Source organism: Desmodus rotundus, chromosome 13 (assembly GCF_022682495.2).
Source record: "Desmodus rotundus isolate HL8 chromosome 13, HLdesRot8A.1, whole genome shotgun sequence".
NCBI classification, from domain to species: Eukaryota; Metazoa; Chordata; class Mammalia; order Chiroptera; family Phyllostomidae; genus Desmodus; species Desmodus rotundus.
In genome coordinates this window covers 39,918,531-39,944,139 of record NC_071399.1, presented here as the reverse complement: position 1 = coordinate 39,944,139, position 25,609 = coordinate 39,918,531, and the positions used below count along the sequence as shown (strand labels likewise).

General features: G+C 36.3%; 1 protein-coding gene across 2 annotated transcripts in view; it reads right to left on the bottom strand.

Annotated features, from left to right (window-relative positions):
* Positions 1-25,609, bottom strand: part of NALCN (sodium leak channel, non-selective) — a 380,160-nt gene that overhangs the window by 104,581 nt on the left and 249,970 nt on the right. For both annotated transcript variants that reach the window (XM_045186646.3, XM_024578981.3), the window contains exons 16-17: positions 3,425-3,561; positions 1,989-2,130 (exon numbers count right to left, since the gene is read on the bottom strand). In XM_045186646.3, coding sequence (XP_045042581.1) covers positions 1,989-2,130; positions 3,425-3,561 — 279 coding nt within the window. The remainder of the gene's footprint in view (positions 1-1,988; positions 2,131-3,424; positions 3,562-25,609) is intronic.

Genomic DNA, 25,609 nt, shown 5'->3' with positions numbered 1-25,609 from the left:
CACCCCTGCATGCCTTCCAGAAATATTTTAATTATCTTCTTACTTATTTCAAAGATGCTCCTCAAAAATGTAGGAGACATCATGTTTCCTTTTAGAGAGAAAGTAAATTTTCATGGGCTAAGATTTAATTTTGTGTTTCCAGTGGAGAAATGTTATTAGGGATTTTAAAAAAGCATGTTCTGGATTTTCCACTTTTAGCAATAAATGGTATCAGCTCTCCACACTCTTCCTGGAGATAGCTGGTTACAGCCCAGGGCTTCATTGTACATCTTTGGATTAAAGTCTTTTGAAATAAATCTCATAAAGTAAACAATATGTGTTCCTAGTGTGCAAAATGCAATTTCAGACTGATTGGAGAAACCCAGATTCTTACTACCTTCTCACCTGATTATTAGCTGACATATGAACTTGTGTGTCCATGCCCTGTACATATTTATAGTAATAATAATAAATAGTTTAAATCTTTAAGGTGAGTTAAGAGTATTGCATGTGCGTGTATATGCACATACACATTTCATAAATATTTACTCAAAATTTAAAGCAAAGAATGATTTTAGTTAAGGTCAAATAAGAACAAATATTTCAAATGAACAAATATTTCAAAACACAGAAGAAAAATAGAGATATGCCAATCATAAGGAAACGAGGAAAAAAAGAGTAGATGGAAAAATGATAATTAAATAAATAACAAACACAAATTTTCCTGACAAATATCAGTCTGCAACCTGAAAACACTCCCCAATTTGGACAGTTCAAATGCTAAAGGACATACAAAGTATATCGAAGTAAAGATTCTGAACTCTAAGGATATGCACAAAGTCCTAGAACTTCCCAAAGAATCAGAAAACCAACCAAACAACCAATCAACCAACCACCACCAACAACAAACCTAATTACTTTCAAGTGAAAAAAATAACATTAGCATCAGATTTGTCATCTATAATCTTGGAGTCTATAATATATATCAATAATATCCACTGATGATTAAAAGAAATTGAATAAAAATCCATGAACAAGAACAGGTATATTGCAAAAGAAACTATGATAATAATTAGGAACAAATTGCCAAACTACAGCAGAGAACAGAGGAATTGATGGTGGGGTGGTAAGGGGGGAAAGTTCAAGTTTGGAGAGGAGATGGTAGAAAAGAAAGAGAGGAGAAAAGCAAAGGTACTCTGAAAGTATAATCTTTTTGGAGTAAGGGATAATGGGGGAGAAACAGAGAATATGGGAGGATGAAACAGCTGTTATTGTATTTTTACATGATAATAGAAAAATATATATTTGATTATAAGCAATAGAAAAAGGACAGTAATGATTTAAAGGAGTATAAATTAAATTAGGACTTAGAAAGAAATACTTGCAAGTAAATTAGATGCCTTTGCAAAATCTAGTCTTTAATCTTCTTTACAAACTCTGTTATTGATCTTTAATTTTCTAAAGGTAGAATATGAGATAATAATTCCCTATCTTATTTTCAAGTGATAAAGAAATAGGTAAATCAAAGTATGAGTAAGATATGTGTGTAGAGAAAATTCTTGCCACATAGTAAGCACTCAATAAATGGTAGTTATTCTCACTGATTTTTGAGAAACTTGCTCTTATTAGTCTCCCTGGAGTATAACAACTGAAATAAGCATAGTTCCTTTTAAAAGGCAACATGTAGGCAACCATTAAAGCTGTGCTGAACCTTAGAGATGAGAGCCCTTCCTTCTTTCTGCACAAGAGAAAATGCAGGTTTGGGGAAGGTCTTGACCTATTTGAACTCATGTGTCTGCTACATGGCATGGACCAAAAGCTCACTTGTAGAAATGTACAATTTAAATTCATAAAATAAAAAATGTTAGATATAATGATTTCTTCTACAAATAAAATTTTCTTCATTATGATCCTGAAACATTTCAGAACCTCACACAGTTATGTGGTTTTGTTCTAAAACAAAATATGTGCTTAAGAAAAAATTGGTTATCTGAGACAGTGGTTCTTACTTTTTGGTCAATGTATTTGTTATCCTCAATTGCAGACCGTTTGGAGTGATCACACGATGAGGAAGAGGCTGCTGGAAGGCTTCTTAAGAGGCAGCAAGTGTCCTGTTGCTGGCGATCAATAAACTGCTTCATAAAACTTTCCCTTTGCAAATGAAGTATACATACATAGGATTGTTAATGAAGTGGAACAAGTGATAGCATGTTGCAATGCTGTGTTTGCTTAAGCTACAATAAAGCATGACAAAGTTCACAGAAAACAAGACATATACCAAGAAGGGTGTATAGATTAATTACCAAATTAATGATCTAAAGAAAGTTTTCTAAATCTTAGCCATTCCTGCTTTAAAAAAGTAATGTCCCTGAAATAACTCTTAAGTAATAATATTCAGTAATTCATAGTATTTTAAAATCCTATTTTGGTAATAAGATACTTTTTCCCTTTTTAAAACTTGAAAGAGTTAGTTCATCTCTCTGAACTTCTGTTCATCTAAAGAATCTCTGAAACATAACTTTGCATTTAAAGACTCAAAATAACTCAAAGAAACTTACTTCATCTGATCTCTAAAGCATAGTGAGAATTCAAATAACATATTTTCAAATAACCACTAATCTTGAATCTAATTTATAGCTTTTTAAATATTTTGTATTTTCAGGTTTTAATTTAAAAAATCAGAAATGCAAATATATTTCTATTTAAATTTTAAATATTTTTGCACCATATCTAGTCTCCTATTTTTATAACTGCCCCATAAAACTATTTTAAAACTAGTTACATAAAAATGTCACATTTCACATGATTCTGGTTCTGTTTTTAATTTTTAAACTATGACTGGAAGAATTTCCTTTATTTTTTAGAAATAAATGTTTTAAAGCATCTTCTATGCAACTGCTTAACTGGAGGGCAAAGTGATAGAAAATCAAGTCGATATGAGGGGGTAATGCCATGGTTCTCCTTTCAAAAATTGGAAGACAAATTATATTGTAATCAGACATGACATTCTAAACAAATGCCATAATAGTAGTATGGAAACCTGGCCAGTGGCATTTTTCTACTGACTTGAAAATAAAAGGCCTCGGAGTCTGTTTTATTCTGCACAGTTGAGGGTCAGAGATAGATGTCTATCTGCCATCTCTGCAATCTCGAGCACCTTCGCCACTTACCTGGAAAGTCAAATCCCTGAGGAGCATCTGAGGGAGAAGCAGTGGGCAACAGCCTTCTTGCCTAGGCTAATGCGCTTCCAGATAACACTGCTCTGAATATGCTGCTTAAAGGGGTCAATTGTTTTTAAAACAGATGTAGAGAGAGTAGAAATATAGAGAATAACTTTAAAAATAAAAAATATCCACATTTACAGGAGTTTGAAAGAAGGGCTGAATCATATTTAAGATGAGTCTTTTACAGTGCATTTGAGATAAAGAAATTAATACTTTAATACCTGATTTTAGGAACGGTAAAATCTGAAGGAAGCTTTGAGATTTTCACCATTTGTGGTCTGTTTGGAAATTTCTCAAAGATTCGAAGGCGCAAAGGGAGCTTTTCTTTGGTGTCTGCATTTGCTTCACTTTGCTTTAACTAGAGAAAAAAATAGAAAGAAGAAGTGAAGGTGGAAACTATGGCACGGTAAGGCACATATTATCGAATTTTTAGAATCAAAGAAACAATAAGTTGTTACATAAAGAAACAGTAGATGGCAGCAAAGCACTATCAAGTATACTTCTGTCACCAGCCATCTGTGGTTCTCTGAGCACTCAAGCTCAGCACCAGGAAAACAAAAACAAAACTAAATTAAACAAAAAATTAAGCAAGAAAAAAAATAGAAGAATAAATTTATGTGATTTTATTTCCAAATGTAAGCCCATTTTCATACCATTTTTTACTGCTGACTCATATATCACTAATATAGTTAAACAATACAATTTGTTTTATAAATATATGCTAAAATTATAAACCAAAACAATAAAAATAATAAAGAAAAATTCTAAGTGGTAGTATTTGTAAGGATGGAAAATGCCAAGAAAATTGGTCATTTATTGTAGCAAATTAAAAAGAAAATCTCAAAATGAAAACCACACATTTGGGACTTAAAGGAATACTTTTCTATTTAGTTGCTTGGGAATTATTACATTATGTACTATTAAGTATTTCTGAAAGAAATCATTAGCAAATGGTATGTATGTATGCACGTATTTTTCTATAAGATGGTTTTTATATATCTATAAACCAAGTTTCAGGGAAACCAAGACTTAACATCACAAACTGGAAGCAATGCTCAGCTTAGGAGACACCATAAGGATGGATGTGGCTGGCAGAATTCTAACCTGAAAAGTGAGGTAGTGGCTTCTACATGTTCACATCCTCCCTTTTTCCCCTCCCAGGGCTGGCTTCTCTGGACTATTCCCCTCCTCCCTGACCTCTCCAAAGATTGGAATTCACCTCTTCAATGTCCACCTCACCTCCTGTCCTGACTCCACAAACTGCATCTTTGAACATGGATTCTTGTTCTAAAAGTACATCTAATTCAGGCAGCCTTTTTAGTGTGGTTAGGGAAGCACGTTTCTTTTAAATTTATTGATTTTTAGGTTGAGAAAGGGGGGAAGAGAGAGACATTGATTTGTTGTTCCACTTATTTATTCATTTGTTGGTTGTTTCTTGTATGTACCATGACTGGAGAACAAACCCACAACCTTGGCATATTGGGCAACACTCTAACCAACTGAGCCACTGGGCCAGGGCTAGGAGGCATGTTTTCAAAGCCACCAGCTTCTTATCCCTTGTTGAGTATGCTTTCTCTTTATAATTAGAATTTGTCTTGGGTTTGCAGAAAGATTAGCGTAAGAGTTCTTATAACAGGAAAATAGGTAGCAACTCTTATCTTGTACCCCCACATGGGGGACATTCCAACTGAACCAGAGAAAAGATGAGGCTTCATTTTAGGGGAACATCCCAAATCCAATCCAATAGATGGGTCAGTTGTCCAATTGCTTGTGAGCTCAGAGTGAGATTATTGTCTCATTTCTAATTCAGAGATGTGTACCTTCTTATCATTGTATTACAAAAACTGTTCTAACATTTTTGTTTTATGTAATATAAACATCTTACTTTAGCCATTTGTATGTCTTATTTAATTCTGTGGCTTGTCTTTGGTTTCTTGTCTTAGCTGGTAATCTCACTTAGGGAAGGGGCCACTGCTGCTCATTGCCTTCCTCCCTCCATAATTGGAACACAGAGCACAGCACATTCTTTAAAAATGTGATGGTTATAATGATGGCAGTGGTAAAGAATTAGCTCATTAACTCCCAGAGGCACAAGAAAAATGGCTTAGCAACTCCATGAAATGTAGGCAATTAGAAAAATTATTCTATACATACACAAAGATATTCATGAAGAAGAGACATTTTCCAAAAGTTCATTGACACCACTAGGAGAAAAATATTTATCAAAGTAAGTAGAGTATAAAAAAAAAGCAGTCAATAAACTAAGTCCGTTTATTGAAACAAAGACAATTATATAAAGCCAAAGACAGGCTGAGAAGATAGAACAGAAATAAGGTATTTAGTTCATGCGTTTGCTAACACATTTATTTATACATTAATACAGTCACCTAAAATCAGATCCCATAGGCCAAGTTCATTGATAAGTTCAGGGGATAGAAAAATAACTAAGCCACAGCATTTGCCCTCACAGAGCCCACATTGTAACAAACAGATGGTTACTTAAAAAGATAATGACAGTAAAATACAATAGCTACTCTAGCCAAGATAAAAACAAAGTGCTGGGAGTACAGGGTGAGGAGCAAAGAGAGAAATAAAAAAATGAAGGTGCTACTTCTACTTTCAGATATTTCTTGGGCAGCAGAATGGCTTAAACCTTCTGGTTTAACCTTCTGGTTTAAACCCGGCAATGGTGTTTCAGTGCTCTAAAACTCTCATTTCTTCTTCATCGACACCTGATTGGTTACTCCCTACTTGTTCAGCCTCATCTGGCCCTCTTCCTACACTATAGTCACATAATCTTCTTCCAGTTTCTCAAAATTGTCTGGACCCCCTGCCTCAGCCTCAGAAACTTTGCACATGTTGGTCCCTCTTTTGGGAGCTTCTCTTTTCTCCTTTCTTTCTTACTCTTCATTAGCTTCTACTTGTTCTTCTGATTTCAGTTCCACTAGCAATTTTTCAGAGAAGCTTTCCCTGCGCAACAAGATCTCTCTCATAGCATATTGGGTTGGACCAAATGACTGTGTAGGTCAAAGCAGATAAAAATAGGCAATTTCTTATGGTTCAATCTACATGTTATATTAGGTTCCTAGGACTGCTATAACAAATTGCTACAAGGTTGGTATCTTAAATAACAGAAATTTCTTCTCTCAGAGTTTTGAGGCTAGAGTTCCCAAATAAAAGTATCAGAAAGGCCATGCTCTCTCTGAAGGCTCCAGGGAAGAATTCTTTCCTAAGTTTTCCAAGCTTCTTAGCAGTGCTTGTTGCTTCTTGGCTTGTAGGTGTATCACTTCAATGTCTGCCTCTGTCATCACAATGCCTTGACTGTGTGTTTCTATCTATCGGAATCTCTCTTTTCTCTTACACAAACATCAGTAATTGAAATTAGAGTCACCCTAAACCAGTGTAATCTTAACTGATTACACCTACAAAAATTAGATTTCCAAATAAGGTCCCATTCTGAGGTTCTGGGTGGACATGAATTTTGGAAGGACGCTATTAAATTCACCCCACATAGCATTTTTGAAATCATAGCATGTGACCATTTGAACCCTCTATCTCTTTCCTGAGACTGCAAACTCTGGGAGGATAAGGATCATGTGAGGGCTTTTCATTATTTCATATCACCACCATGATTTTGACACAAAGCTAAACAAATATTTGTTGAATAATTGCTTATACTGCTCAGACATTTAGTTCAGGCAGAACTAAGCTCTCCAGCAGATAACTGGGAAAAACAAACAAACAAACAAACAGACAAAGGATTTTAGGTATATCCTGAAGGGTGGAGAGATAAGCAGAAAATACCTATTTACTGATTAGGTTAATATGTTTCTGTGGAGTGTAGGTGTTCCTAGATTCACAGAAGAGAATACAATTTGACTGTATTTGATTTAATCTGAATTTATGTATGCCATTGATGAACTTGCTGATGAATGTTTAGAATAAGTGTAGACATAAAATTTTATAATAGTAACCAAATATATGAGAATATAATGTTTAACATATGTAGGTTAATAGTATTAAAAAATAATCACCTCCCCTGGCTGGTGTGGCCTGGTTTGATTCCTAGTCAGGGCACATGCCTGGATTGTGGGCCAGGTCTCCAATAGGGGGGCGCATGAGAGGCAACCACATATTGATGTTTCTCTCTCTCTTTGTCCCTTCCTTCCCCTCTCTAAAAATAAATAAAATCTTTAAAAAAAATCACCTTACCTATATGGTTTTTTTAAAAGTAAAACTTACTCTAGTTTGTATTAGAGTTACTTATACTCCTCAAAACTTGAATGCTCCTTAGAGGCCAGATTTCATTTTTTATTTACCTTTATAGGTTAAAGAGAGTAAAAATACAAGAAGTGTTTGTGAATAAGTAAATTAGAATTCAGCATGAGTTGATCATTGCATGGTAAAAGTTCAAAGAGCAAATGAGAAGCTGTTTCTAATGACTCAGAAGGCTCTTCAAGATCCTGCAAACCCTTTTCCTGAGTATGAGGCATTGCTATTCCATAGAGGTTTAGAAGGGTCAGATAAAATTGTGAAAGATGAGCGGCTGCTCAAATGGTAGATATACCAGATCTTTCTACTAAGCCACTAAACAGAATGTCCTGCAAGCAGGAAGGGGACTCTTTCTGAGTAGCAGTTGTGAATTTCATACCATAATGTTAAGTGAAGGAAGCCAGAAAAAATAAAAGAGAATGTACTAAATGATTGCATTAACAGAAAGTTAAAAAAAAACCAGGCACCACTATCTTAGCTGCTTAGTTTCAGGAGAGTAGTTATCCAGGGGCGGGGGTGAAGCATAACTGGAAGGATGTGTGGAGAAGGAGCTCCTAAGTGGGATTCAATATTTTTTAATCTGTGTTCTGGGTGTGTTCAGTTTGCAAAAATTTAGCAGAAAGTCTCTTTCTATATGTTTATTATAGTACAATAAAATGTTGCTTTTTTTTAAAGGGCAGATGATGTAGTGGAGTGAAATAATTTAATCCTTATTCACTACTATTAATCACCATAATCTTGTTCATTTCTCCTTCCTCATTTCATGATTATGATTAAGATATAAAGAGAGAAAAAAAGAGGAAAGAGAAAGATTTGTGTGTGTGTGTGTGTGTGTGTGTAGGGGTAGGAGGTGGAAGATGTGAGAAGGTTGAGGCAAACAGGGTAAAGAGAACTAGTTCACAGTACTTCGAAGCCACTATAAAGTTCCCTTAATATGTGATAAAATGGTATTTTACTTTTACCCAAAATTTCCCCCTTCTTTCTTGTAAATTTTCCAAGATTAAATTTTTTGATGGCAATGAGTGAATAATATGGACTATAAGAACTGGATAATAATTTAAGATCTGTATACTGTATCACAAAAGCAGACCTAACATAGAGCAATTTTAATTGTAAATGTCCATGTAAAATTATTTCAAAAATCACGATTCTTGAATGGAAGGAACCTAATGCAGAGAACCCCAAGATTTTATTTTTTTACACTGAAAAAACAAATGTAAAGAATGGTACAAAGAAATGACTTCAACTGAGCATGAAGTTTGGCTGCAACAGACTAGATGATCACTTTGTAAGAGACTCACATGGGTAAGAAAAACACACTTCCAAAAAAGAAATTGGAGTCAAAGAAAAAATTTTCAAACCTTGAGCTTTAAAAAACATAAATTATCTAAGCTCAGTGTTATTCTCTGGCTCAGCATCTGTCTTGCTGAGATATCATTACCCATTGGGCAGCTGAAAGCCTTTTGCTTTACTGCGCTTCTCCAGAGAGCTGGGTGTAATTGCTCTGCATGACTCGTACCCCGTTTTGCCTCATCACTTAAATCTTCCGCATTTCAGCCTGTGCTTTCTTCTGTTAAAATATTCAAACATTATTCAGTTTCAGTTCCTTTCTGAATGCTGTAAAAAATAACTGAGTTGAAGGATTACACTAAATTTTTTTTATTTTTGGTGTGATTTTTCTAACAGAAAGCAATTTAAAAACATTCTGACTTAAGAAAGAGTTATCATTTTAAAATCTAGTCCATGCTAATTTGAAAAATGTGTAGAGATCTGTAGGTGAATGTGATTGCAGATTATTTTTTCACTATTCAATTTATGAAAACAACCATATTGCATTTGATATGGAGAAAGGAGTTCCTCTTTGTTACCTGAGTATATTAAGGCTGAATTCTTTCTGCTCCTTTATACAATGGATTTTGCTGGTTTTTTTTTTTTCTTTTTTTTCTGGATTTATATATGACACAGTGATTCACAATCGAGTATCTTCTTAAAGCACAAACTACTATTTTTCAACAAAGTTTCTCTTGTTATTTTGCCTATGTGATTTTACAACCCAGATTGCATGGGGTGAAAACATATGGGGTATCTGGAGAAATGATCAAACACGTTGGTTTTTATTAATATCCCTATGTTACTATAAAGCCTTGATATACAAATATAAAGAATATCCCTCACTAGCCTGTTGAATCCCATAGTTTCTTAGAGGGAGGACCTTCTCTTTTTTTTGTTCTGGGCAAAGTTCTGTTCAGCCACATGGTTGCTTGCAAGACAATACTGTATCCCACAGGTGGCAAACACAAGGCCCTCAGGCCTGATCCTGCCCTCTACCTTGTTTCTACCTGGCGGCAGCGCGGAGCTCTCGCTTAACTGTTACGGAGTAGTTGCGTTTATACAGTCCTAAAATTACATTCAGCCCTTGGAAGGCAACCGTGAGGCTGATGTGGCCCCTGGTGAAAAGGAGTTTGATACCCCTGCAGTGTACCCTTTAAAAATATTTCCTTTCAAAAGTGTTTATGTCATTGACATTTTCCCTCTTCTACAAAATTGTTTTAATAAATCCAGTCCTTCCAAGGTCAAATTGGGGTTTAATGAATGTAAATTGGAGTGCTCATTTTTTCATTTGCATATAGCCATAAAAGCTGCATTTTTGTATGACAGCTGGCACCCCCAAATGTTCAAAGTAATTTCGTAACTTCAGCTGTTTAATGGCATGTGGTGTTTCCTTTTCCACATCTTTCAACAGACTCAAGAGCTGTTATTCATTCATCTTCACAACATTCTCATGGAGGAAATGGGGAGAGGTGGGATGTTCCTGGAGGAGCTGGTACTCTGGGGAACTGAGTGGCAGTTCTGCGCTTCCCAGTTTGGGAGGCCAGCAGAACACTCATGGGCTCTTCATTGGCACCATCCTCTGACATCTCTAAGATGTACATGAAATATTCACTTTCATGTTCTTGTAAGATCTTGTTAAAACCTAAGGTCATATAGGCTTTATATGTCCTTCAGAAGAGTACTTGGCACAGCAATGTAAATGATATTTACAACAAAGCTAGGCTAGCAGAAATGCTAGTAAGAGGGGGAAAGAAAACTATTGAAAAATTAGAATACAAAATAATGTTGCAAGTATAGTTTTCCTCATATTATTTTCCCTTAAAATTCTATTAATGAAATTTATGGTTTCTTAGGGACAGTAGTAATACATACAGTTTTGCCTTTGTAAGTTTTCTCTTCTAGGTCCCTTACAGTATCCTTTAGTGCCTTGCCCTTTAGATTCTAAAAATTCTGGTTTGTGAGTCCTTCCCATATGTTCATGCCTTTGAATATACTGTTTCCCTGCCTGCAATGTACTTTCTTTCCACCCTTGATTAACTCACATATTCTTTAAATATCATCTCCTCTACGAAGATTTCTCAGAATAAAAACAACTGGTAGTTGACATAGTAAACATGCTACATATTATGCTGAACACTTTGCATTGCTAATATTATTTAATCCTCAAAACAGTCCCCTCCTGTAGGTAACATAATTAGCTCCATATTCTAACATGTTATGGATGAGGGAACTGAGGTCCAAAGAGCTTAGGCAGCTGCCTGAGGTCATGCAGCTGGAAGTGGTAGAACTGAGATTTGACACAATGTTGCTGACTCCAGAGTTTGAATTTCTAAACACTGTTGTACAATACCTCATGAAAACGTTTTCAAGTAATAGATGGACATTTATTTCTGCAACTTAGTACCTGCTATTTCTTTTATATGGGACATTTTCTCCCACATTGCTAACAAAGTTTTATTAATCATTTTTTGACATGTCTTGACAACCTGCCTCCCACCTGAGTCACCTGAGTTAGCCACATCTTCCTCTATGCTTCTCGTATCTTTTACCTAGTAAGACAACAAATTTCTAACTCAGGGCAGGTCTCTCTGTGCATTTATACATGTAAGACATGACCTCATACTGTGCATTTATACATGTAAGACAATGATGACACAATGGATGGTGATGAGATGAACACAAAAGGCAACATCAGTGGTATCCTATAAACAGGCAAAAGTGGCCCTATTTGTGATATTTCGCATCACCTTATTGTTCTTTTCTAATTTTTTTTTCAATGTTGAATCACCCATTTTAACCAGCATACCAAATCCCTCCAATTTCAGGTGAATTATACTGATATATATTACTGATAAACATGAGGAGAAATGACACATCACATCACACTTTTCTATTAAAAACAAAATCATAAAATCTTTTGATTTGGCTCCAGATGAGCATATGTCCCAACTTTTCAAGATCAAAAAAGCATAATTAACTATAAATTCCGGACAATATATTCATGGCATAAAACTTCATAGATACATGTGCATTTGAACAAGACAACACAACAGTCAATATATGTGTTTATATGTTGTGTTATTAGAGTTTACCATCATGGAAAATTCTTATCTTATTAAAAAGAACTTTATTTTGAAATAATTTGTAACTTAAATAAGAACTGAAAAGATAGCCCAGAGTTCCAATATACTCTTGACCTAGCTCTCTCCTATGTTGGCATCTTAAATAACCATACAATCATTTTAAAAACAACTAAGAAGTTAACCTTGGCCAATGCTTTTAACTGAAGTACAGAAGTTATTTAGAATTCCCAGTTTTTTGCATGAATGTCTTTTTTTGTTGTTGTTGTTACAGGATACCACATTGTATTTCATTGTTATGTCTTCTTAGGCTTCTCTTGGCTGTGACAATTTCTCAAACTTCCCTTGTTTTAAATCTCCTTGATAGTTTTAAAGAACACTGGGCAGGTAATTCATAGAGTATCCCTCAATTAGGGGTTGTTTGATATTTTCTCATGATTAAACTGAGGTTATGAAATTTTTGGACAAATACCATAAAGGCGATATGCTCATTTCATCATACCAGGGGTACATGCCCATCAGTCTGCCTTTATATTGGAGATGTTAACAACAGTCACTTGGGTAAGGTGTTGTCTACTAGTGTATCGCTTTCCTTACACTTTAAGTTAAAAATCAAGTCACTAACTCTGGCCAACATTCGAGGAGAGAAGAATTAAGTTTTATCTCCTAGGAGGAAAGAGTATCAACAAAGTTGTAGATATGTGTTGAAATCATCACAATAATAAAAAAAAAAATAATTATGGGGGGTATACTTTTAGGCCATACAAATACCCTATTTCTCCTTAAACTTTCACATACTAATTTAGCATTCACCAGTAGATCTTGCCTGTGCTAATTATAACTGCATAGTCCTGTGGATGAAAAAAGGGGTTGTAGGCAAAGTAATCCCATAGGGTGATCTTATCATGAATTCCTAACTAGGCAGGTCGTGATTGTAGTTATGCCCCAGGCCAATATCTTCTTGAGTAAAAGGTTTTAAGCCAGTCCTGTTCATTGTTCTTTTTATTTGAGCTTTTTCTTTTTTTTTTTTTTTTTTTTTTTTGAGATAGGCCTGTAATGGTATGAATTGACCTCTTAGGATTGCTTTCCCAGTGTCCCACAGATTTTGGATTGTTGTGTTCTCATTTTCATTTGTTTCAAGGTATCTTTTGCTTTCTTCCTTTATTTCATTGTACACCTCTTCACTGTTTAATAACATGTTATTTAGCTTACACGTCTTAATGTGTTTTTCAGTGTTCTTCTTCTGATTGACTTTTAGTTGCATAGCATCGTTCGTGGTCAGAGAAGATGCTTGATATGATTTCAATCTTCTTAAATTTATTGAGACTTGTTTTGTGTCCTAACATGTGGTCTATCCTAGAAAACATTCCATGTGCACTTGAAAAGTATGTAAATTCTGCTACTTTGGGGTGAAATGCTTTGAAGATATCAATTAAACCCATTTGATCTAGCATGACATTTAAGGGCACTGTCTCCTTGTTGATTTTCTGTCTGGAAGATCTACCTGTTGAATTCAATGTGGTACTAAAATCCCCAACTATGACTGTATTTCTGTAGATCTCTCCCTTTACGTATATCAAGATTTGCTTTACATATTTAGGTGCTCCTATGTTGGGTGTGTAAGTGTTTACTGGGCTTATATCCTCTTCTTAGATTGTTTCCTTTATCATTTTGTAATGTCCTTCTTTGTCTCTTACTGTAGCCTTGGTTTTAAAGTCTATTTTGTTGGATATAAGTACAGCTACCCCAGCTTTTTCTTCCTTTCCATTTGCATGAAATACCTTTTTCATTCATTTACTTTTAGGGGAGCAATACTTATATCCAACATTTCTGTGTATCTTTCAAGCTGAAGTGGGTATCTCAGAAGCAGCACATATATGGGTCTTGGTTTTTTTTTTTTTATTGTTATTTAATTACAGTTGTATGCCTTTTCTCCCCATCCCTTCACCCCACCCCAGGTGAACCCACTTCCCTCCCCCCTCTCCACCCTCCCCCTTGGATTTGTTCATGTGTCCTTTATAGTAGTTCCTGTAATCCCCTCTACCCACTGTCCCCGCCCCCACCCCCCATCCCCGCCCTTGCTATTGTTACATTGTTCTTAACTTCAATGTCTCTGGTTATATTTTGTTTGCTTTTTCCTTCTATTGCTTATGTTCCAGTTAAAGGTGAGATCATATGGTATTTGTCCCTCACTTCCTGGCTTATTTCACTTAGCATAATGCTCTCCAGTTTCATCCATGCTGTTGCAAAGGGTATAAGCTCCTTCTTTCTCTCTGCTGCGTAGAATTCCATTGTGTAAATATACCATAGTTTTTGGATCCACTCGTTTGCTGATGGGCACTTCGGTTGCTTCTCAGCTACCCCATGTCTTCTTGTTGGAGCATTTAAGCCATTTACATTTAAGGTGATTATTGGTAGATACATATGTAGTGCCATTTTATTGTTAGACTTTTTTCTTCTGCTTTTTTCTTTCTTTTTTTCTTCTTCTTCTTAAAGTAAGCCTTTTAAAATTTGTTACAGTACGGGTTTGGTGTTAACAAACTCCTTTAGCATTTTCTTGAATAGGAAGCTTCTTATTTCTTCTTCAGTTTTAAATAATAGTCTTGCTGGGTATAGTAGCCTTGGTTGTAGGTACTTGCTTTTCATCTCCTTGAATATTGCATACTCCCTTCTGGCCTGAAATGTTTCTGTTGAGTAATCAGATGTCAGTCTAATTGGTGCTCCCTTTTATGTAACTGCCTGCTTTTCTCTTACATCTTTTAGGATTCTCTTCTTGTCTTTAAGCCTTGTCATTTTAATTATGACATATCTTGTTGTAGGCTTCTTTCAGTCCAACTTATTGGGGACTCTCTGAGATTTTTGGACTTGTGTGTATTTTTCCTTCACCAGATTAGGGAAGTTTTCAGTCATCATTTCTTTAAATAGGTTCTCCATCCCTTGTTCACTCTCTTATCTTTCTGGTATTCCCCTGATGTGGATATTGTTATGCTTTATGTTGTCCAAAAAGTTTCTTAAGCTCTCCTCACTTAAATTTTTTTTTTTCTTTTTGCTGCTCTCCCTTGGTGTTTCTATCTTGTCTTCTGAAGCAATGATTCTATTCTCTGCTTCATCTAACCTGCAGTTTATTCTTTCCAGTGTATTATTTATTTCAGATATTGCATTTTTTTTTCTGACAGGTCCTTTTGGTTTCTATATCTTTTTTCATGCTGTTGAATATCCTTATAATCACTACTCTAAACTCTCTGATAAATTGCTTGCCTCCATTTCATCTAGTTCTTATTTTGGTGAATTCTCTTATTCTTTCATTTGGGGTCTGTTTAATTGTTTTCCCATTTTGGCTGCTTCCTTGTATTTATTTCTATGTATTTGGTGATCTACAAAGACTCTGGTTCAGACCTTTGCCAGATGCTGCTTGTGACAGACCCTGCACAACCTGTTTGGAGCCATCAGTGACCCATAGCTTTGGGCCTCCTCTGTTGGACCTGGGTATGGGCAGAAAGAACCAGGCTGCACACCAAGGCCAGCTATAACAGCACGGGTCCCAGGGGAGGGTCAGGTGTAGTCTCACAGCTCCCAGAGATTCCTCCTAAGTTGTTAAGCTTAATCAATGGTATAGCCTCAAGCTGAACTCAGCATCCTGGCTTAAGCTCCACAGGGTGGGGCAGAATAATTCCTTCAGCTGGGCTATTGGTTCCCCTCAGGCTGATGCTACTTGGAGGGGAGTCCTCTGCTCAAGAAAGATGGCCTCTGCAGTATGGAGAATGACTCAGCAAGAGGGATCCTGGCAGCTGTTCCTTCAGTTCCCTCACCAGAACCACCAGTCTTCTCTGCCCTCTTCCTGCTCGAGTGCAGGGTAAGTGGCTGCCATCAAATTTTTTTGTGTTGGCACTTTAAGAGGCACTCTTCATTTCTAGTCATCTCTCCCTAGAAGATAGAAACCCTGCTGCTTTTCACAGCCAGATGTTATCTGGGTTCCTTTCCTGGTTCTGGTGCTCTAGGCTGGGGAGCTCAGCTTGGGGATTTAGACCCTACACTTCTCAGGAAGAACCCCCCAGCTGCTGAAATATCCCTCCAGAACTTTAGCTGATGCCTGTGAGAGCCCAGGCAGCCCTCTCGCACCTCCTCCACACTTTACCAGTCATGTTGTGGTGAAATGGTTTCTTCTGTGTTTATAAGGCTTTTCTCCAGCTAGTGTTCAGTTGATTATTCAGGATAATTTCTCTACTATTTAGTTATAATTCCAGATTGGTCCAGGGAGGAGGTAAGTGTAGCTTCCACTTACTCCCCTGCTATCTTGGGTCCTATTTTTTTTTTTTTTTTTTTTTTTGTGCATCTAGGTTAACACACCTTTGAAATACCAGAAGTAATACCCCTTGAGGAAGAGGCTAGTATTTATTCTTAAGAAAGTACATAATCTTGTTGACTATCCTGTAATCCAATCCCCACTTTGCTTTCTCCAATCTTCCGTACAGTCTCTCCTTAATTTCAAATACATAAAAGAAGCTGCGCAACTATCTTCTGGAGCATTTGAAATCTTGCTCCTTGGTATATGTTGTCTGTTTGTCTCAAATACACTCTTCCAAAAATTCAAAATTCTCTACAGGTTTGGGCATTTCTTACATCAACAGTTCTAATGGTGGCTTTCTATTTCTCCCCATTTATTCTATTTTTTTTATTTCTCTGCCTTTATGATTTGAAATTATTCTGTGAAGAAGAGTTCTTTCTTTTACACTTTTTATTCAATCATTTATTTATATATAAGTATGCTTTTTGGCTATTTAGCATGTTCTTTTTTTATTTATTTATTTATTTCATTTTTTAATTATATGTTAATGACTATGCTATTATAGTTGTCCTGATTTTTCACCCTTTGCCCCTCTCCACTCAACAGCCCCCACTCCCTTAGGCAATCCCCCAACCATTGTTCATGTCCATGGTTGAACAATGGTTGTTGTTATATGGGTCATGCATATAAGTTTTTTGGCTACTCCCTTTCCTATAACATCCTTAACATCCTTATGGTTATTCTGTAATTACTCATTCGTACTTCTTAGTCTCCTCACCTCTTCACCCATTCCCTCACACCCCCTCACATCTGACAACCATCAAAATGCTCTCTGTATCCATGACTCTGTCTCTGTTCTTCTTGTATGCTTAGTTTGTTTTTTATATTCAATTGTTGATATGTCTTTTTTTGCCATTTTATTGCTCATAGTTTTGATCTTCCTATTTTTCTTAAATAAGCTCCTTTAACATTTCATATAATAATGGTTTGGTGATGATGAACTCCTTTAGTTTTTTCTTGTCTGGGCAGCTCTTTATCTGCCCTTTGATTCTAAGGGATAGCTTTGCTGGGTAGAGCAACCTCAACTTTAGGCCCCTGCTTTTTGTAACTTAGAATATAGGATATAATCCAATACTACTGTTATTTATTTTATTGCTCAAATTGTTCCTGTTTTGGCCACTGAGGACTCTTTCAATTGGATCCTCTACACTTTTGATATATACTTATCTTGTTTCTTTTCAATCTCTTCCCTACTTTCTCGCTCCATAGAACACTGAAGTCTCATCTTGTGTCTTCCCTAACTCAGCTCTAGAATTAACCATTTCTCCAAAGAGTGTTAATTTGTTTTATTGGATAATGGTATGTGAAAATGAAAGTCCTGGGCAATGGATTTGCTTGTTACATCCATCCATGTATCTATCAACTTATATGAATGTGAATATGTATCCATCCATGCATCATTGTATCTCTATATATCTGCATCTCTGTATAATATACATATCTATTTATCTACCTATATATCTATGTATCTGTATCTATTGTATATATCTATGTATCTGTATCTGTATTGTATCTATCTTAAAATAAAATAAAAAATAAACTGCATTTATACTGATATTCCTACTTCAATCTAGCACCACAGGGTTTATTCTGGCATCTCCCCTTTATTTGTAACTTCTTTCTCTGACAGTTTGAAATATGGCTCTCATTATCTACAATGAATTTCCTTATTTATTCCACCTTAATATACAGATAAGTATCATTGATGGTATTTACTGCAAAATAAATACCACACTTTAAATTAGAAGTAGAAAAGACAAATATTTTGTACTCGAGTGTCTACATTGGGGTCTTGAACTTAAGGGGACAGCTGTGTTCTGTCCTTTTCAGGAAACAATCATGCATTTTCCAAGTATCATTCTTGAGTATGCTTGTGGTAGATTGTAGAGTTGTTTAATTTTGTATACTTTGATAAAAAGAGCTTATTAGATGCACTAAGAAAATGCACATTAATCACAACATATTTTATGCAAACAACATGGAAACAGGGCTAACATCAAACAAAATAACATGCATATATATTTTGTGTTTCCAAGAAATAATCTGTCATTCTCTTTTTTAATATCAGAATAAAAATTGTTCAATAGAGAATGTCAGACAAGCCCCATTGCCCACTGTGCTCATTACTGAGCAAGTACAGGGAATAAAGTACAAGAAAAGGTCAACAATGAAATTATTGTCTCTCAGAAACAGGGAAACAAAATTTTAAATAAAGAAAAACAGACTGGTCACTGTTCTTAGATAAATTCCATGACTTTCTGACCAACTTTAGTTATTTAAAATCAATCCACTGAGCCACACCATGGCTGGCTCAGTGGACTGAGCACAGCCTGTGAACCAAAGGGTCTTTGACTCAATTCCCAGTCAGGGCACATGCCTGGGTTGCAGGCCAGGTCCCCAGTTGGGGACGTGTGAGAGGCAACCACACATTGATATTTCTTTCTCTCTCTTTCTCCCTCCCTTCCCCTCCTCTAAAAAAATTAATTAATTAAAAAATAAATAATAATCAGTCCAGTGCCATCCAGTCTTATATCTGATTTATACCTCTTCCAAACTTCTGCCCCACTGAGCTACAAGGTGTGAAATATGGCCAAGAACTGGGAGGAGACATGGTCTGTTCTTTCATTGTTGCATATCTCCTTTTTTCTTTGTTAACAGGCTTAATTCACTTTCTTTTTCTTGTATAAAATTAGGTGGTAGCTTCATATCTCCTCCTTTTTGTGTAGCTCCTCCAGAGTGGAAGGCAGGATTGAGAGTTAGGAAAACAAGGGATCATCTTAAGAAGCTAGACAAATTTCAGAGTAGTCCTCTTTGTGTTTGACTTGTTCAAAGCTGATGGCTTTTGGTAAGGCTGACTGGCATTGTGAGGTATTCAGAAATATGAAATTCTGGCCTAAAAGGAGTAATATGGACTAGCTGGCCCAATCAGATCTTTTCTCTTTATGGGATAAAACGAGACAGAGTGGTGATTATTTGTAACAGAACCAAAAGTCAAAATTTACATGGAGAAAAACTGACATTATTTGTGTTGCTCTAAGAGCAAAGCACCAGCAGTTATTACCTTTTCTCATTTCTTACATCTAACTGGTCAACAAATCCTCTCTTCTCTTTTCCCTCCTCTCTGTTTGACCAGTCCTTTATGTTCCTTCATCTCTGTTTCCTTTATTGAGGCTGTGACCACTGTCTGCCTCATAAATTGGTTCTGTTATCTTTGGCCTAGGTGCCCTTCAGTTCATTTTACACTGAAGATAGGATGTAGAAAAGATTATGTCACCCTTTGTCTTAAATGCCATCCACGTAATATCTAAATGCTTAGTGCTTCTCACAGTTTCATCTGCTGGTGCTTGCTTATTTTTCCAGCACACCATTTTCTCCCTTGTTCTATGATTGACCCACAGTGAACTTCTGATGGCCTTTAAAAAATCACTGTACTTTTTCTTGCCTAAATAAAAAGGTTCTTGTTCCCTTTATCTTAAGTACCCCCCCCTCATGTCACCTTCTTCCAACCCCCTTCACCTGGATAGGCATTACTCAACCTTTAGATTTTAGGCTGTACCATAATTGTAAAAAAAATCTCTGATTTCATAGTCTGTGCTAGATGTGTGTTCTGTGTGCTCCCCAAACCTTCTGCTTTACTCGTCACTTTCTCCCACCAGCTCCCAAGCTATTTGAAGGCAGGAACAATGTCTTGGACATCATTATGTCTTTCATCTCTAACACAATATATGATGCCACAGTATATGATAATTTAGACCTGAGGATTACAGAATGGGTAGTAATATACCAACTATAAAAAGAATACTTCAGACAATCTCAGCCTAATGTTATTACATATTTGAATCATGCAACCTTCCTCCCCGACATCCCACACTCATTCCTGGCTCACTAAGCTATGTTCTGATTAGAATTTGGCCTCCAGTCTATACCTTCAGAGAGGGGATATATTGATTCACAAATCTAAGCATCTCATTCACTATACTTTCTAGACATACATTTCATAAGGAATGAATGTCTGGTTCTCTGGTCAGGTACTGTGGCATCTTTTGGTGAGGGCACTGGTTTAGAGTTTGAGGGCCCATGTTATCCCAGCTTAGTCACTTACAGATTGTGTGAATTTGGGCAAGGGATTTACTTCCATGAATGTTAGTTTCTGTGTCTTTAATATTCAGAATTAAATTCAATAATTTAGTATGAAGTGCCTTGCATTAAGTAGTTTTCAATAGGCAATATTTGTTATTATTGTGGCAGTTCCATCACTCCTTTGATGTTACATTAGTTTGGGTTCACTCAGGAGAGGTAGACAAAGTACCGAGAATGGTGAAAGCGCAACTCAGATGAGATGATGGCAACCAGTGTTGAATGGTATACTCTTGCAACACCCTGTCTCCTTGTAATTCCCCTAAATCTGGAATGAATTCAATATAGGAGACAAGACAGAAGTGAAAATGTAAGCTCCCAGGTAAGGCTAAAGAGAAACATTAATCTGGAGTTCTTATTTTAAAAATGAATATAAGATTTTTATTGTTTTTGTTAAAAAAATCAATCAATAAGAGGGGGAAGCTTCTTTACATGTCCTTCCATCCCATCAATATGCAGAGGACATCATCCAAGGCCAAACATCATCAAATTGGAATTGGGATTCAAATGAGACTTGATGCAGAGCTGGGGAAACAAGTTTTAACTTTACAGTTTTGGATTTAATCTAAACAGACTATCTATATTTCCCTTTTCAATGATTTTTTTCCTGAGGCTTTTCTGTGTCTTTTTTTCCCTTCATAGTTTAATGAATTTCATACTGTGTAAAAGAAAACCCTTTGTATCTGTCTTGCACTGAATTTGCAAAAATCATTAAAGCTGCAAGAATCCTCTTCATTTTCAAAGTTTGCAAAACTCCACCTTCATTTCCCAGTTTATTCCTACACCACTGAACATCAAGGTCATCATCTCTTCACACTGTTCAGAGAATATATTAGGTCAAGGGATTTTTCAACCTCTAAACAAACGGATTTGGCTTCTCAACTCCCAAATTACACTTTCACCAACAATCTCATTTTTAGTCAGTATTCTGATTTTATGTATTATCTATCACCTATCTATCATCTATCTATCTATCTATCTATCATCTATCTATCTACCTATCATCGCCAGGTCCAGGATTGGGTTTGGGGGATGCTGTAAAGACGGTGGACATCAGCTCTATTTAATTAGATATGAGGTCATGTATATTATGGCTGCTATGAAATGACTGCTACTGCTACATATTGCTACTAGGAATTGATTGCATCTTATATGCAACACACAGGGAAATCAATAGGAGATATTATTTTCATTATTTATTTTGAAGAGTGAGAAAGGAAAAGCTACACCAGTGATCATTAAGGCACAATCCTGGCAATATCTTGGAGAGGGGGGTGTTGGGAATAAGTACTGTGTCAGAACCTTTCAAAATTCATCTCCAAAGAGCTCTTTTATTTTTCCCTCTGATCTTTAATTTTTTCTTTGTATCAAAATGCTTTAAGTAATAAGTAATTCAGTGTTGCTTCTTTGTATCTTAAAGGAAGGCATAAATGAAGTGATGTCAGAGCTTTATCACTAGGGAAGCAGAGTTGCCATCTAGAATTTGCAGTTTTCCAGCTAAAAGTATTAAAATTGTCATTTTAGTCAGCACATCTGTTCTTATATTGGGTAAATACACAATTCCCATTTAGCTTCTTGTAGTGGTAAAAAAGGCTGCTGGCTCGATAGTTTCTCTTGAAAAGCCCTAGATGTCAAACAGTCTTTGTTTGGAAACCACTGACTTAAAGAGCAAGGAGATGACATCAGAAAAAAATGGGAAAATATATATATAGCACTGTGTTTCCAGTTAAGGAGAATATGATTCCATGATTCCCCCAACTACTGATCAGTAGATGGTACTTGCCCTCAGGGAACTTCTTCCTGAAATGCGTGGTTCCTTTGACACTTGGCCACCTGACTTTATCACTTTCCTGACTAATATTTGGATTTGGTCACATTACTCCCAGGTTATCACAGTGTTATAGTCATAATCCATGTTCTTTCCCTTAATTTCATATCTGAAATGTTTTCCTAGTTTACTTCACTTATTTCTTTTCTACCACTCTAATTTCTTCACTGTACCTTTCAGCTTTCTACCATGATCTCCCATTTTGTCCATCTTCAGGGTCATATTTCCTCCCCCAAATGTGAGAACTGATATTCTCTTTTTAATAGCTCTGTTTAATACCTAATATTTAACCCCTCCATCTTAAAGTTACTAGTTTCTGCTACTCTTAAAAATGTCACAAACCAACATTTATATTTTAACACAATTGTTTTTTACCACAATTATAATAAAATGGATTAAAAGTCTCTACGTAACAGGGTACAGCCAAGAGGGGGGACCCAAATAGGGATTTCTAATGGGGTCCAGAACTCAAGGTGTCCAGGAAATATTAGAAAAATATATGTAGGATGTCCTCACCCCCACAAGCCTGAGCTGGGGGAAGAGACACGTGGAGCAGTTTTTCAGAGCTGTTTTGCATAGCAACAGCTGTGCAGCTAACCTCAGCATGGTCATTTAACATATCTATAACCTTCAACTGGTTTCATGGATATGTTAAATAACTGTGGCCATGCTTTGAGCCAGGGAGATGTGAGTGACTTCTATCCAAGATGTAACTGGGAAGCAACTCCCCCTGGTTACAGCGCCTGCATGAGAGCTTGGAGAAGATTGGCTCCATGCCCTGGGGCCACACCTGCCCAGGCTTACTATGGTAGCCCGGTAAAGCTGAAAGAATACAGGAATGCTGTCAAGTGTGACTGATTGTAGGAGGAGTCGGAAATGGGGCTGCAGAGGAAGACTGGTGCTGGGATTTAAAACCCAGGCAGGCAGCGGTACCAGAGAGAGGACCACGTGGCTTTGGTGGAGAAGGGAGAGAGGACCATGCTGCTTTGGCAGAGTGGGGACCCCATGGCAGCAACACAGCTGATGATGCCGGGAGCCTGAATCACGGACTTCTACTTCTTTTCCTGAGATAGGGTATTCCAGACTGGGCAGAGGGAGAAGGAAGGACTTTATGCATCTGTAGGTATTCTAAAGGACTTTAGTATTTTAATGAAGACATTAAGTCACTACTCTAAGTCTGTATAACTTTTAAATAATTTCTTTCCTTTTCACCAGTCCCTGTCATTGCGAGAGGTCTTGGCGGGCAAGGCGAACCTAGTAGGTGGGGGTGGGGTGCCCAGAGTGAAAGGGGGGTCCTTTCAGTAATAGTATATTGTCCACCCTGCCCCAGGTCTGTTCTGTAACATCTAGAGGCATGGCTAAAATGTTCATATGCTGCAGGTGTATGATGTCTGTGCTTAAGGAGACTCATTGCTCCAGAAGGTCACTGAGAGAAGAGGTGCCTTGGGCAGCATCTGCTATTATGTGGAGTGAATGGTAAGCATTTTAGCTCTTAGCATCTCCATAAGCCCTAAGTGGCTCTAATTAGATCATCTGCTTTTCAAGGGGAAAACAAAGAACTATTATGGACAGTTTTAATGACTTGGTTCCTTAATTCACCTCCATTCCTCATAAAACTGACCCTTACATCAACAGTTATTTCATCAATATAATGATGTCTGTGTCATCTAAAATATCATTATTATAAACAGGTGATTAACAGTCCTGTGAGTGATTCTCCTCCTAAGGCATGACTCCTGTTTGGCATCTATACAGCTTTAGCCCAACTCAATATAATAAGAAAGTTAAGAGTCTGGGCTTTTGATCCAAATTGTCTGGATTCAGACTGTAACTCTGCTCCTCATTAGCACTGATTATTCTACGAATGTTACCATAGGCATAAGAACCTATAGACTAGTTGGAGAAAGAGTAAAAGATAAAAAAAAGTTTGAACTGAATGGACAGACTTTGGAATACATAGTACTTTCTTGAATTTCAAACATTAAGAAAATCAAATACTGTTTTTTTTAACATTTCTTCCATTCTATTTTCTATCTGGGAATAGTAAAAATAGATAGAGTATACACAATAAATCCTTAAGGGCTGGTCCTGCACATGAAAAACTAAATAAATATTTCAGGCAACAGTTTTATTGGAGAGCTAACAGAAGCCATAAAAGATAGTTTAAAGTTCCAGGTAGCCACATCATCACACGCATATGTGCGTGAAAGGGGATATGTGTGCGTGTGTATGTGTGAGTGAGTGTACTTTTGGAATTATGTAAATGAACCTTACTTCAAAGGCCAACATCAAAGGAAATAAAAAACTCCACAGATACAAAGATGACATAAATGGTTGAAAACTAGTAAAAACACAAGACACTCATACAAAAATGGAGGAAAGAGAACCAGAAACATTTTAGCTTACTATAACAGTATCTGGTCCACAGCAATTTAATGAGTTTCAAGTATGAAATTAATAAATGAATTTACTTTTTTACACTATTAGATTATTTGTTTGTTTGTTTTTGATCCAGATTATAACAGGGCTGAAAACCTCAATTTATGTTCACAACAGTGGGGATTTTTTTTTATTTTTTAATTTACTTTTAATCATTGCTTTTTCAATTGTATTTTTCCATTACCATTTATCCCCTGACCCCATAATCACCACCCTGTTGTCCATGTTCAAGAGATCTTTTTCCTTTTGCTCAATCCCTCCATCCCCTAAACCCCGTCCCCACAGCTGTCATCCTGCTCTCTATTAGTCTGCATCTATTTTGGTTGTTAGTTCAGTTTGTCATTAGATTCCATATATGAATGAAATCATATAGATTTGTCTTTCTCTGACTGGCTTATTTCACTTAGTATAATGTTTTCCAGGTCCATCCACACTGTTATAAAGCATAACATTTTCTTTTCTACAGCTGAGTAGTGTTGCACTGTGTGTGGAAAGAAGTAGGGAGATACCACAAAAAATTAAAAATGGATCTGCCTTTTGACCCAGGGTGATCCCACTTCTGGGAATATATCTGAAGAAACCCAAAACACAAATTTGAAAGAACATAAACACCTTCAAGTTCATTGCAGCATTATTTACAATTGTCAAGATGTGGAAGCAGCCCAAGTGTCCTTCAGCAGATGAGTGGATAAATAGATGAATTTAATAGAAATGCAGTTTCAGTCCATTCATGGCTAAAAAAATATGGAAAGTACTGACAAAAATGTTTTTGCTGTTTTATTTATGATTGGGATTTTCAACCCTCAAATATCTCTAAATATTCAAAGAAGATACTCCAAACTGTAGGCTAGCACAGTTGGATAATCAGCTCTGATGTACAGAACTTCCAAAATACACAGAGCATTATTATTATCTAGTGAATGGTTAAATAAAAGACATTTTAATAACTAATGCTATAAACTCAAAGGAAAGC